At 37.7% G+C, this 14254-nt stretch overlaps 1 protein-coding gene across 1 annotated transcript; it reads right to left on the bottom strand.

The window, feature by feature from the left end:
- Positions 1-611: 611 nt before the first annotated feature.
- On the bottom strand, positions 612-13712 carry TSPAN19 (tetraspanin 19; the record flags this gene model as incomplete). Its single annotated transcript, XM_082056752.1, has 8 exons — positions 612-686; positions 1905-1988; positions 6573-6716; positions 9172-9282; positions 11100-11174; positions 12324-12454; positions 13483-13555; positions 13647-13712. The coding sequence occupies 8 exons, from the start codon at positions 13710-13712 to the stop codon at positions 612-614; spliced, it is 759 nt and encodes a 252-aa protein (XP_081912878.1).
- Between the last annotated feature and the right edge of the window lie 542 nt (positions 13713-14254).

Raw genomic sequence — 14254 nt, 5'->3', positions numbered from 1 at the left:
GGATAAAGAGTGTTTTAGGGTTTCAAGCTTACTCCAGCTAAACCACTGAAGCCATTTGATTAAATGGCAAGAACCACTCAGCCAGAACAAAAGATGTCTATTACAACACTCCTTGGAAAGGAGCTGAAAAGAGTAACATATTTATAGGAATCAGGGAAATATTTGGAGATTAAATTACACAACAGACAAGGACAAAACAGAAAAGGACTGGAAGGAAAGGTAAAAGTGTAAAGAAGTATCAGCAACGTTTAGTAAAGGTGTTTCTCGGCTGAACCTGATAAAGGGTTCCTCTGTTTCAAAGTGCAGTATATTATACAGTACTTTTTACAATACTCTGAACAAATTATTCCAGAGACTCAGGTAATGAATATTCAGCTTATCAGAAAGTTTTATTAACCAGCTAGTAAATTACATAGTACTTCAGATGTAAGTTTGTAGCATATTACCATATCCATAGTAATGAATAACAAACAAAAATATTAAAGCCAAATGTTAGTATCTTAGTGACTACAATATGTAGAGCCTGATCCAAATTTTAGTGGAAGTAATTTTGTTGACTGTTGCAGGCACAGATCAGATAATTCTTGCACTACAGCAATGATCAGAAGAGTTCATGATTCATTTGGCCAAATATTATTCTTCCTGATGTTTCTAAGTAGCTGACCAGTTAGTGTGATCAATAATACCTAAGAATGAAAAAAAAAAAAAAATAGGTGAGTTAAAAACAATAAAGAAAGGATTGATACTCACTGATGACTGAACTGATCTCACTGTTAACCTGGCTCCTTGTGGATGGCAATGCAGAAGGATATAAAAAAGCAGAATAATCAGTACATTTGCCTGAAGACACAAGCTGAATTCTCTGCTCTGGCATAGGTTTGCTGTATGACATCCAGTAAGTCACTTGGGCCCACATCCACAGAAGTATCTTGAAGTCAATTTCAGGTGGCACATAATTCTGTTAAGTGTTAAGTGTTTCAGTGCCCTATGAATCTTGGTCTTAACCTCTTGAATGGGGATAACAGGTCTTTCCCACCTGGCAGGAAGGTGTCAATGATAGCACATCAAAAAACACTCATGTACTGTGCTAGTGTGGATTAGGTGAGTATAAATAACAAACATTTTCACTACCAAACTGGTCCACTCCATAGCCAGAACATTTTTACTACACACCTCCATGGGAAGGTATTATATATGGCAGAGGTAATACAGGTCATACTTTTAATTCTCTGAGTAAACATGAACTAATCTCCTTTTCAACCTCGTGATTTTATCAATGCCTTATCAAAATGTCTTATCAAAAATTATCAAATTTATGAAATTTATCAAATTTATTTTTATTTAATTTATTTAAAACATTTATCAAATGTCTTATCAAAAATCTTTCTGCCTGCTTGATGATACTCAAACTTTAAGGTGTCCATGGAGTGAACAATCAGTTCTTTTTGCCATTATTCATATCATTTTGGTTTGATATTGAAAGCTTTATTTCTTTTTATCCATTAAAATTTTCTCATACATATAGGGGGAGGGGTTTCATGATTTTGTATTGTTTGATTTAGCATATTCATGAACTCGGTTGTGTATAAATAAAGGACAAAAGAGGTCTTTTGCTCTACAGATTTTACTTCCTTTTTAACTGCTTCCTATCCTTGTAATGCCATTTGCTTTCACAAATCAGGTCAAACATTTTATTCGACAAACTTTGGACACCAACATCTGTAATGGTGCTTGAATATTAAGGAGTTTGTTGGTAAAAGTGTTTGATCTTACTTCTAATTAAAATTGATGGAAAGCTCTACAAAATTTTTGAGAGTGTGTCAAAGCCAAACGGCAATGAACTGATTTTTAATGCCAGCAGAATATCAGTATTTTGTGGGGTTTTTGCTTAAAAGTACTCTTACCTGTGTAATAAGCAGGCTGATAGAAATTGCAGTTAAGATCAAAATATTGTTTTCAAACCATTTACTTAGGTGTTCTTCACATCCCTAAACAAGTGCAGATGAACAGATTTCAAGAAAAATAATTTCAACTTTTGAATTCATATTGCATTTTCCTAAGAACACACTTTTAAAATATATAGAACTTCCTGCATGTTATGATGGGTTCTGATATTTACTTGCCAGAAACCAGATATATTGGTAAAGTGTACTGCTGAGAGTTAGCTATAACATTTTTAAAATTATCTGAACTAAACAGATTGTTCTTAAGTAAATATGACATTTTTGTATGGAAATGTTCCAGAGCTTGTGACTTAATCAAAAGGGAATTTGCTTTTCTGTGAGTATAACTGAGGGATTACCTTGGAAGTAAATCCTTGAAAGAATATTTTCAAGATTTCACTGATTCTCATGCATTATGCATCCTGAAATTGATGTGCATATTTTCCAGATTACAGTCTATGCTTATTATATTGCTTTTTAAAATAAATTAGAAACTAATACAAAGCTCAAAATAGCTATACATATAATAAAACACATAAATTAAGGCTTTCTATACTTTAAAGTGATCACAGAATCACAGAATGTTAGGGATTGGAAGGGACCTCAAAAGATCATCTAGTCCAATCCCCCTGCTGGAGCAGGAACACCTAGATGAGGTTACACAGGAATGTGTCCAGGCAGGATTTGAATGTCTCCAGAGCAGGAGACTCCACAAACCCCCTGGGCAGCCTGTTCCAGTGTTCTGTTACCCTTACTGAAAAGAAGTTTCTCCTCAAATTTAAGTGGAACCTCTTGTGTTCCAGTTTGAACCCATTACCCTGACCTACCATTGGTTGTCACCAAGAAGAGCCTGGCTCCTTCCTCGTGACACTCACCCTTTATATATCTGTAAACATTAATAAGGTCACCCTTCAGTCTCCTCTTCTCCAAGCTAAAGAGACCCAGGTCCCTCAGCCTTTCCTCGTAAGGGAGATGCTCCACTCCCTTAATCATCTTCGTTGCCCAGCGCTGGACTCTCTCCAGCAGTTCCCTGTCCTTGAACTGAGGGGCCCAGAACTGGACACAATATTTCAGATGCGGTTTCACCAGGGCATAGTGGAGGGGGAGGAGAACCTCTCTCGACCTACTAACCACCGCCCTTCTAATACACCCCAGGATGCCATTGGCCTTCTTGGCCACAAGGGCCCAGTGATGGCTTATCGTCATCCCGCTGTCCACCAGGAACCCCAGGTCCCTTTCCCCTACATTGCTCTCTAATAGGTCATTCCCCAATTTATACTGGAACCTGGGGTTGTTCCTACCCAGATGCAATATTCTACACTTTCCCTTGTTATATTTCATTAAATTTTTCCCCGCTCAACTCTCCAGCCTGTCCAGGTCCCGCTGGATGGCAGCACAGCCTTCTGGCGTGTCAGCCACTCCTCCCAGTTTGGTGTCATCAGCAAACTCGCTGATAGTACACTCTGTTCCCTCATCCAAATCATTGATGAATACATTGAATAATGCCAGCCCCAGTACTAATCCCTGAGGCACTCCACTAGATACAGGTCTCCAACTAGACTCTGCCCCATTGACCACGACTATCTGGCTTCTTTCCTTCAGCCAGTTTGCAGTCCACCTCACTACCTGATCATCCAGACTGCACTCCCTCAGTTTAGCTGCAAGGATGCTGTGGGAAACTGTGTCAAATGCTTTACTGAAGTCAAGGTAGACCACATCCACCGCTCTGCCATCATCTATTCACCTAGTTATGTCCTCATAAAAGGCTATGAGGTTGGTCAAGTGTGCCTTCCCCTTGGTGAAGCCATGTGGACTGCTCCTAATGACCCTCTTATCCTTGATATGCCTTGAGATGGTGCCAAGGATAAGATGTTCCATCACCTTTCCAGGGCTGGAGGTGAAGCTGACTGGTCTATAGTTACCCGGGTCCTCCTTCTTGCCCTTTTTGAAGACTGGAGTGACATTTGCTTTCTTCCAGTCCTCAGGCACCTCTCCCGTTTCCCAAGACTTGGCAAAGGTAATGGAGAATGGTCCAGCAATGACCTTAGCCAGCTCCCTCAGCACCCATGGATGCATCCCATACGGACCCATGGATTTATGGATGTCCAGATTGCTTAATTGGTCCCTAACCCAGTCCTCATCAACCAAGGCAAACTGCTCCATTGTCCTGACTTCCTCTGGTGCCTCAGTGGTACGGGGCTCCTCAGGACAGCTTCCAGCAGAGTAAACAGAGACAAAGAAGGTATTCAGTAACTATGCCTTCTCTGTATCTTCTGTCACCAGGGCATCCACCTCATTCATCAGTGGGCCTGCATTGCCTCTGGTGTTAGTTTTATCCGCCACGTATTTGAAAAAGCTCTTCCTGTTGTCCTTGACCCCTCTCGCCAGGTTTAATTCTAAGGAGGCCTTAGCTTCCCTACTTGCCTCCCTACACCCCCTGACAACAGCCTTATATTCTCCCCAAGTGGCCAGGCCCTCCTTCCATGATGTATAAACTCTCCTCTTCCACTTGAGCTTACCCAGTAGTTCCCTGTTTAACCACACAGGTCTCCTGGCTCCCTTCCTTGACTTCCTACGTGTTGGGATGCTCTGATATTGAGCTTGGTAGAAGCAGTCCCTGAACACTAACCAACTGTCTTGGGCCCCTTTACCTTCAAGCAGCCTTGCCCATGGGATTTCCCCTAGCAATTGTTTGAAAAGGCCGAAGTTTGCCCTGCTGAAGTCCAGGGTTGCAATTCTGCTTGCTATTCTGTTCCTGCTACACAAGATCCTGAACTCCACCATTTCTTGGTCGCTGCAACCAAGGCAGCCTTCAACCTTTACCGCTTCAACCAGACCCTCCTTGTTAGTGAGGATGAGATCCAGCAGTGCACCTCTTCTAGTCAGCTCCTCCACCATCTGCATCAGAAGGTTATTGTCAATGCACTGGAGGAACCTCCTAGACTGCAGCTGGCTGGCTGAGTAGTCCTTCCACCAAACATCAGGGAAGTTAAAATCCTCCACAACAACCAGGGCCTGTGACTGTGAGGCTGCTCTCAGCTGTCTGTAGAAGGCTTCATCAACTTCTTCACTCTGATCTGGTGGCCTGTAATAGACATCCACAACAGTATCACCCCTGCCAGCCTGCCCCTTAATTCTCACCCATAGACTCTCAACTCGCCCCTCATCCATGCCTGGACAATACTCAATACATTGTAGTTGCTCTCTCACGTAAAGAGCAACTCCATCACCACACCTGGCTGGCCTGTCTTTCCTGAAAAGGACATAGCCATCCATGACCTCATTCCAGTCATGTGAGCTGTTCCACCATGTCTCTGTAATTGCCACCAGGTCATAATCTCCTGCCCAAACACAGGTTTCTAACTCCTCCTGCTTATTCCCCATGCTGCATGCATTGGTGTACAGGCATTTCAGACAGCCAGCTGAGCACACCGATGTCACCCTAGGGATATGGGAGGCCTCCCAGTCTTTATCAGTTCTAGACTGCTGCCCCACTGATGGAAGCCCAGCTACAACCCCAACCCCCTTCGAGTCTAGTTTAAAGCTCTCCAAATTAGGCCTGCTAATTCCTGTCCCAGCATCCTTTTGCCCCTGCAAGATAAACCTTTCCCACATATCACTGTTTGGACTGGTGTATTGTAAAACCAGCCATTATCGAAGAATCCAAAGCCTTGCCTGTAGCACCAGTCTTGTAGCCAATTGTTCATGGACTGAATTTTTCTATTCCATCTCATGTCATCACCCAAAACTGGAAGGAGGAAAGAGAAAATCACTTGAGCCCCAGACTCTTTTACCATCTGTCCCAAGGCCTTGAAAAAGTGATGTTTTAATAATGACAAGGGTTTGCTGAAACAGGGAACAATTCCAAACTGAGGAGCGAAAGAAGACAATACCAGATGTCATTTGACAGCATCCTTTCTATTATTTACTGTCCTTCATTGCCAAGATACAACCTTTGTTCATTGAATTTTTATTCTCATTGGATAATCCTATTAACATTGGAGGGTTTACAGAAGAAAATAATATGTTTCAGTTTGCTCCAGTTTCTTATTATCAGGTGATGATATCTGATGGTTCTATGTAAACTGGTCCTTTGACATGAAGACATATAAATGCTAACATGAAATGGTCTCAAGAAATACATCTCGTATTTTAATGCTTTTCTCATTCCTCTCATCCTGTGAGGTATTGGAGATGCTCTAGAAACAGATAATACAAACAGATGGAGACTTTGCTGACGTTCTCTAAGTAATCAATAGTAATTACAAGTGGAAAATGTACTGTATACTTTCTATATAGTGTCACTTTGCATTGTCATTGATTTGCATGGCATAGATTTCTGAATGCCAAGATGCTTACTACTTAAACCACTACTAATGTCCCTGGGATATTGATCTGTAACAGGCACAACTCCTGTTTTCTTGGAGTACCCTTATTTTAGAACTGCCTACATGACTGACACCTAATGAGTAAAAACCTAGACTTCAGAGTGACCCAAGACAAAACAATAAATATCATTAATATTTGGAATTTGTAAGCAAAGTCTTGATGGAAAACATATTTTGTATATTTTTTCCGAAGTCCACTTAGTAGCAAAAGTTACATTCTTCAAGACAATTTTTTTCTTACCATACTGTATGTTGAATCCCTTGAGACATTACAAAACCATTTCTTCAGACCAGATTTTGTGCATGAACATGGGATCTGAGTACTATTTTCCTTGTTTTTATTCCTTTCCCATTGTGTGATGTTGTATCTCCCACAACATTCCATCTAGAATAGAAATCCTGTCACTTGGTAACTCTAACACATATAAAGACCGTCACACAGAGGAACTTTCAGCCCAATGAGTGCAAGCTATCAGTTAGCTGATTAAATTAGCTAGAGAGCTTCCTTCTGTATTCAGTAGAGAGGGGTTTCTGGAGAGGATGATTCACCCTTGTGTATGTATCATATCTCATGGTATGCACTGGATAGTACATATTTAAGAACAATATGGTCTTAAAAATACACTTTTGAAAGGAACTTTCTTTTAGACTCTAAATTATTATAGAACAGATGTAAATAGAAAAAAAAAAAAAAAGAAAAAATTACAAACCCAGATTAAAGCAAAACATTTTGATTACCACCCTTAACCTTCCAAAGTAATTTCAGGGTAGAAATTGTGTTTAAGCTGTAAGCTATATTAAGAACATGTTCACTGTGAAAAATAACAAAAAGAAGCAATCAAGCAAGACATTATTGGAAACACCATAATGAATGTTGTTTCATAATGAATGCAGTAAATGGGGACAGATTTTATATAAAACATGTCGTAATACATAAAAATAAAAACAGAGATACTGTTTTACTCTGATCTAGGAACTTAAATAAGGACCAGATTTTGAAAACTTTTAGTTATTCCTTTGTTACTTCTAACATCACATTTGCAAAAATTCTCTGCTCTTAGCAAGAAGAGATCTTTAGAAAGTTTCCCTATTCCAGCTTGTGTTTTACCAGGAATTGATCTCTTCTCAACACATAGCTCAAACTTCAAGCACTAAGCAAATACTGTGCCCTGTTCAAATGGATTGTCAGCTAACACTACCTGATAATCTATCTCAATACCAGTAACATGAAAACAGACCAAACCACCAGGCAGCTTGGAGAACAGAATTCTTGTTATGTAGGAAATTCAAGCAGTAATTTCAGAAATCTGTGAGCTTTTTTGTTTTGTTTTGGGTTTGTTTGTTTGTTTGTTTGTTTTTGTGGGACAAAATGTCTGCCATATTTTGGCTTAGACATGCTAAACAAAAGCATCTCCTCATCTCCTTTTGGTGTTTTGAAGAGTCAATCCAAAATATACTGCTTAGCTTAGATAGCAGTATATTAGCTAAATTAGATAACTTAGCCAAAACTGTCCTTTCTCTGTAAAAACATTCAATTTCAACAACACTGTAAGTCAAAAAAATTACCAGCTTTAAATTTTACCAAGAATATATAAAAATCTAGTTGTTCTCTAATACTATTCACTTTCTTAGGCTTTTATTTTTCTCTTGGCAGATACTGATCATACTGTAAAGAGTAGGAAGCATGTAACACAAGAGTTGAGGATGGCAGTATTTAATTCAAAAAATGTGATTACAGTTCACCTTGGTGGATTCAATACCATTTTATCTTGTTTAGGTACCAACAGCAACTTTGAGATCTTCCACAATTTAAACATGCCCATCAGGGTAGGTGGTGGGTAGGTAACTTTGCTGAAATCTGTGCTCCCATAACATTTCCATGAAACTGAGTTCAAGTACACGAGCGCATAGTCTAGCCACACCATCGACATAGTGAGGTCACCGTTAATCACTACAGAAATCATGAATGTAATGAGAGAAGACTGGATTTTCAAAGAGCTGATTTTAAATATACATTACAAATGCATTACTAATCTTGAGTCTAGACATCTATGAGTTATCTGGAATCATAAATTATCTTCAACATTTGTCAAGAACTATATAGCTCACCTCTTCAAGAAGTCATATTGAGGGACTCACAGATGGTCTACAAAAGCATATTAAACCATATTAAACTGTTAAGCTGTACTGTTTGTAATTAAAAGGTCAGGGTGTAGAATTAATTTGAAGGGATAGCAAGACATTGGTCAAAAACATTGCTAACAACTTCCAAAATAATTGATTCCATGCAAATGTTTTAAAGGACTTTTCTGAAAAATGAAACAAATTACATGCTGCCAGGCCACAAAAATTTTTATGATTAATAACTGTGTGTGCTGAAAGTATTGATTTGAAAACTAATTTGAGGCTTTAAGCATTATTTCTGAGAGAATATCAGTGCATTACCTATTCAAATGCTCTCACCGTAGAAGCTCTGCTTTTACCTCATACTATCTCTGTCCATGGTTCAGATCAGTTTTGAGATCTAAGCAGACCAAGTGGTTTATGATATTTAGCACTGTCAAAGATGTTAGGAAATCCACTGTTTTTTTCAGCTGCAGTTTACTGCACGCTCCGATATATATATTGACAAGTCCTTCAACAGCCTAATCTAATCCATAATGATCCATATAACAACAAGGAAACTGTCCAGTTACCTCAGATATTAGCAGTGGACCTTGAAAAATTAATCCTTTAGTAAAGGAACTGGGTTTTTCTAAGTAAGTTCTGATTGGTATATAAATTTTTTAATTGATGTAGTATTTCTGATGGCGATATTTTGCGGGGTTTTTTTTCCTTACCTTGTGCTGCACAGCATTCAGAATGTTCCACACAGGTTCCTGCTCAGCCAGACTCTCATTCCCATATTCAGAAATTACTTCATCAATTCTGTTGTTCCATTGATTGTGGACCTGTTCATAAATATTTATAGCATTTGGTAGATGCATATTGATAAGTGTGGATGGATAGTGCAATCCTTGATCTTTTATTGATATTCAGGTTTCTTCTGGGGTTACTTGAAAGCAGCAGCATTCTAATCAATTTGCCAAATATGATATAAGACATGTCATAGCCATTGCACTAATGGGAAAGTTGAAATCAAAAGGGGAATATAAATGAAGTGACCCAAAATCATATACATAGGACAGGCAGACACAAGGTGATTAGCCCAATGGAGCTCAAAGAACCAGGTAACATGGTTTAGACACACATGATCTGTCCTGAAATACTAAATCCTACCTCTCACACTTATTTTTAGAAAGCACAGAACATATAATAATAAGCACAAACCCATAATTAATTCTACACCTAACGTGATACAAACTTGTCTGAGTACCATACAGCCTGGCCAGGACATATACTGCTTTGGGCTACAGGAGCTAGCAGTTCATGTTGGCCGTAGATCAGGCATTTTTGCAGAGGCTGTTAAAATATGCCTTCAACAGTAATTGAAGTGGACAAGCTGATCACAAAGAATGTGGTTATAGAGAATGTAGCAGGGAATACATTCAGAGGGGAACTCTTGGGCCACTGAACAGTTTCGTTACAAAACAAGAAAAAAAATGAGGCTTCTCTAACTCATTTCCCTTGCTACAGCCATCCTAAAATCAAAATTCAAAAGCTTGTACAGTGAATGATAATGGTACCATCATTTATTATACTTCAGCAACGCTTAGTTAAGGTTGAGATCAAGTGCAATTACAGTTGATATCAAATAAATTTAACTGCAATCTTTCAACCAATTTTCCTAGCACAAATAGCTGACTCCAGAATGCATCAATCCTGACAGTTCAAATCTTTCAATATGTAAAACCATCATATAAAACAGGGAGGACTGCATCACTAAAAATTAACATTTAATGAAGAAATCCTGATGATACAGATTCACTTTGATGAAGTAAAACTAATTTATTTGTGCTCTACCCTGCCTGAAAAGCAGCAGGACTTGGAGAACTGTATGAACCTTATGAGACCAGTATCATGGGAGTTTTTTCTCAAACCATAGATTTTGGAATTAGGGAACAGAGAAGTGGCTGGACCACTATGGATTCAGCACAGATTACCTTTCATATAATACTGTGAGGATTACTCAAGCTATTGGAGCTGCTCTATGTTGAAAAAAACCCCAACTGAATAAAGCTTCAAAACAGTACAGTTACTAGTGATAACAGCAACGTTGGTATTTATTGTTGCTTCCTGGTGTTAAAAGCTAAGATAGATCTGTACTGAGACCTAAAATATGGGTTCAAACAACAAAATTCGTAATTCATTAGTCCATTTTGCATCCATGATACCAATGACTCCTGCTATTACTTGCACAGAGAACTACTGTTATCACCTTCTAGCAGACCCAGGTTAGCACCTAATACTTTTTCCTCCCTCTACTGATGTCCAGGAAAGAGGGCCCTTCAGTGTCATCCCTTGAAAGGGAATAAAGCTGTCCCTTACACTGTTGATTCCGCATTCTTGAACGGGAATGGTATGCTTTGTTGCAGAGAATAAACTGGAAATATATTCCCATGTACTCCCCTTTACAACTATTGAACCACGCTGAAATCCTTAAATTAAGTTTTTCACATCTTCTGCTATGCCCATACGACATATAGAATACTCAAGTTCAAAGAAATGGTGATGCAGCATACAGTGAGAACTGACTATTTTTTTTTTTTTAATAACGGCAAAAAATATCATGAAAGTATCAGCAGCCTCACATAATTTATTTACATACCTCTTCTTTCTTCACAAATATCAGCACCAATATTGCCATCTGAGTAACAAACACCAGGATTTGAAAACTCATATGCTGAAAAAAATATATATATATTGAACAAGTGAGCAATGCAATAAAAAAATCCAGAAGCTCATGTATGATCCTTCATGACTATTATTTAGAGTTATTCCAATAAAAGTAAGAAATATTTTTCTCCTGGAAACCCTCAGTGGCATCACAGTCTAAGAGGCAGGCTTCAGGCAAAGCACAACTCACTGTTTCAGGCTTAAAGACAAAGCCATAATGTTACCAGAAGTGAAGAACAAAAGCTGTTGTTAAGCAGCTGTTCTCCACTGAACAAAACTCTCATTTCATTATTTCCTGTTTGAATTATCATTGTACCTAAGTCTCATACATAGTTGATTTTGTTCATTTTCAGTGAGACCAAATTTTCACTCACAGTATCTAGATAATGTGGTACTAGATACTTCCATGGAAGATGGAAACGAACAAGATTCCAGGTTATAGCACCTGAGCTTCTCTTACTGCTGTGCCAAATGATATTTGTAGTGCTTAACAAATGATTCAGTAGAATGGTCTCTGCTTCAGCCTTCATATAGTCTAAACCAGATTGCTCAAAAAATGCTACAATAAACAAAAGAGAAAGGAAAAATGCAATCAAAGTGATCATAGGAATGTATAGTTACAGTGTAATTTTTCAGAAATAAAGTGTTCTTCCCTTAAAAAGCAGGAATTGTATACAAATATGGAGTCTCTAGGTAGGTCTACAATCGTTAACAGCTTTTTAATCATATTCACCTTTTCAATACTGTAGCCACCCTGTAGCTACCTGTGCCTTCAACCTGCAGTATTTTGGGGCAGGCTTTTCTTTATTTCTTCAGCACATACTAAAAGGACAGTAGTTACTCTGCAGAGTTTCAATACTAAATTTATTCAAAAACATCTAAGATAAGAAATACAGTGGTTAAAATACTTAACACATCAAAATGCAAGTGTTTTGTCTTGAAAATATTCATGTAGTGATATAGAAGGATCTTCAGTTTTGTTTAGATTTCATTTAAACCAGAACTTAATTTAAAAATAACTTTCTATCAGCAGTTTTGTGAAGCACCATGTTTCCACTTTGTTGTGAAAAACACAACATCAAGACAGGATCACAGTTGTCATGCCCAGAAAATGCTCTTTCATTTACAAGGAAGCTGGAGTCTGATTTACACTTACAGTAACAAGTAGACGTTTGATTTCCAAAACACTTCCAAGGAATCCCAAGGCTGATGTAAAGGTAATAGCAGATCCAGTTCCAAGTAATATACAAGAAATATATGTCACTAGCTGATTCTTGCCTGAAGAAACTGTAACATAGTGCAATTCATACTGTCACTTCTCTCTTTTTTGAGATTTCAACTTACAAAACTTATTCCAGGAAAATAATGACATCTTTGCAATGCCATTACTGAAAGGATGTAAATAGTAGAATGATAAAAGGGTATTATTATTACTTATGCTATCTATAGTCACAGAAACAAAAAATATATATTTTCATAAATTCAGGGGATGGTAACAAAATATGAGATGTAAACAGAATATACTCAAATATATACTCAAATTTACAGATTTTTTTCTGCTTGCCAAAGATCAGTACCACATGTACAAATCCTGTGTGGACATAGATGTAGTTTTCACTAAATCCAGACTCAGATTCAATGCTATCCTCCCTCTTTGTGACTGACCACTTTCCCCTTTCCACTTCAACCATTTTTGCATAGATATGGAAAGCAGCAGGGCTTGTCCTTACTTCCATCTCAGATGTTTCATCCCAGAAATGCTGTATTGGATGGTTCCCATCCCATCATTTGGGAACCGATGCTCCCTAGCATAGCCAAGGCAGACAACTCCATAAGAGCACCACTGTTGTTATGCGACCCAAAACTTACTTCCCCATGAAACAAGTTGAGAGACACTCTGGGAAAAAAGGAATATCTACATGGAGAGGCTCAAGATCCAACTTGTGTTCATTCTACCCAAATATCCACCTAAAGGATCTATAATCTTGTCAAAAGCAGTCTGGTAAATTATATAAAGATATAAAGCGTATAAAGATATCATATAAAGATAAGATCAATAGAGCTTATTTCTATTTCAGGGATTCATCTATAAAGAAATGGTGTAGATTATAATAATATATAACTTGTATGTATACTGATATATGTTTTACCCTATTTTGATAATCATACTGTCTAATGATGGAAAATACACACAACAGAAAAAAACAACTTATACATTTCAATCCAATACTGCCACCTTGTGAAAAAACACTAAAATCTATCAGTGTTTATGTTGTAATCATTTGAAACAAAAGAAAAATCCTATTTGTACTCACATAACACACTGAAGAAATTGCTTCTGTCAAATAAAAGCCACAGGCCAAATATCAGAAGCATAAGACCCAGAGCCTGAGGGGGAGGAAAAAAAATTACTTTTGCAATTCAAAATATTTTTTAACAATTAATTTGAAACTGCTAAACAAGAAAACAAAATTTTTACCAAGAAAATTCCATTGAAGACAATTACGTAGAACTTCTGTATTAGTATTTTATCTCTTATTTTCATTCTTGTGTTTTCAGTTTTGAACCACAGCTGAAAATATAATATATTCAGTTGAATTTGAAACATATAACTAAGCCTACCAATTACAATGTGATTTATTGTCTTCAGATGTTTTATAAATTTAAACAGCCACCTGATACATTGAATAAGAAATAGCAGCAACAGCAGAAGCATCAAGATGATGTCTGGTCTCAAATGTCTGTAGTTATATCGTACATGTGTATTTCTTTTTTTAGTTGTGTTGTTTTTTTTTTTTTTTCCTTAACTGCTAAAGACATTCAGAGGCAGCATGTATGAAGATTTATATTGCAGCAATGGCAAGATTTACATGGTCTTGAATACACTCGTCCTTATATTCTTCGGTACACTTACTTCACTAGTTATTAAGGATATCAACTGAAACAAAAAGGGAGAACCACAGTAAATATATAAGCCCCGCTTTGTCAACACAATCTGATTCAATTGCTGTTGAAAATAGCTTATACAGTCTAATGATTTTAGTGTGATCCAGCACACAGTTCTAGCAAAGCCATGAGAACTGTCAA

This window comes from Streptopelia decaocto (assembly GCF_964273445.1).
Source record: "Streptopelia decaocto genome assembly, chromosome: 1".
Lineage (NCBI taxonomy): Eukaryota > Metazoa > Chordata > Aves > Columbiformes > Columbidae > Streptopelia > Streptopelia decaocto.
This window is presented reverse-complemented; position numbering and strand designations above follow the sequence as displayed.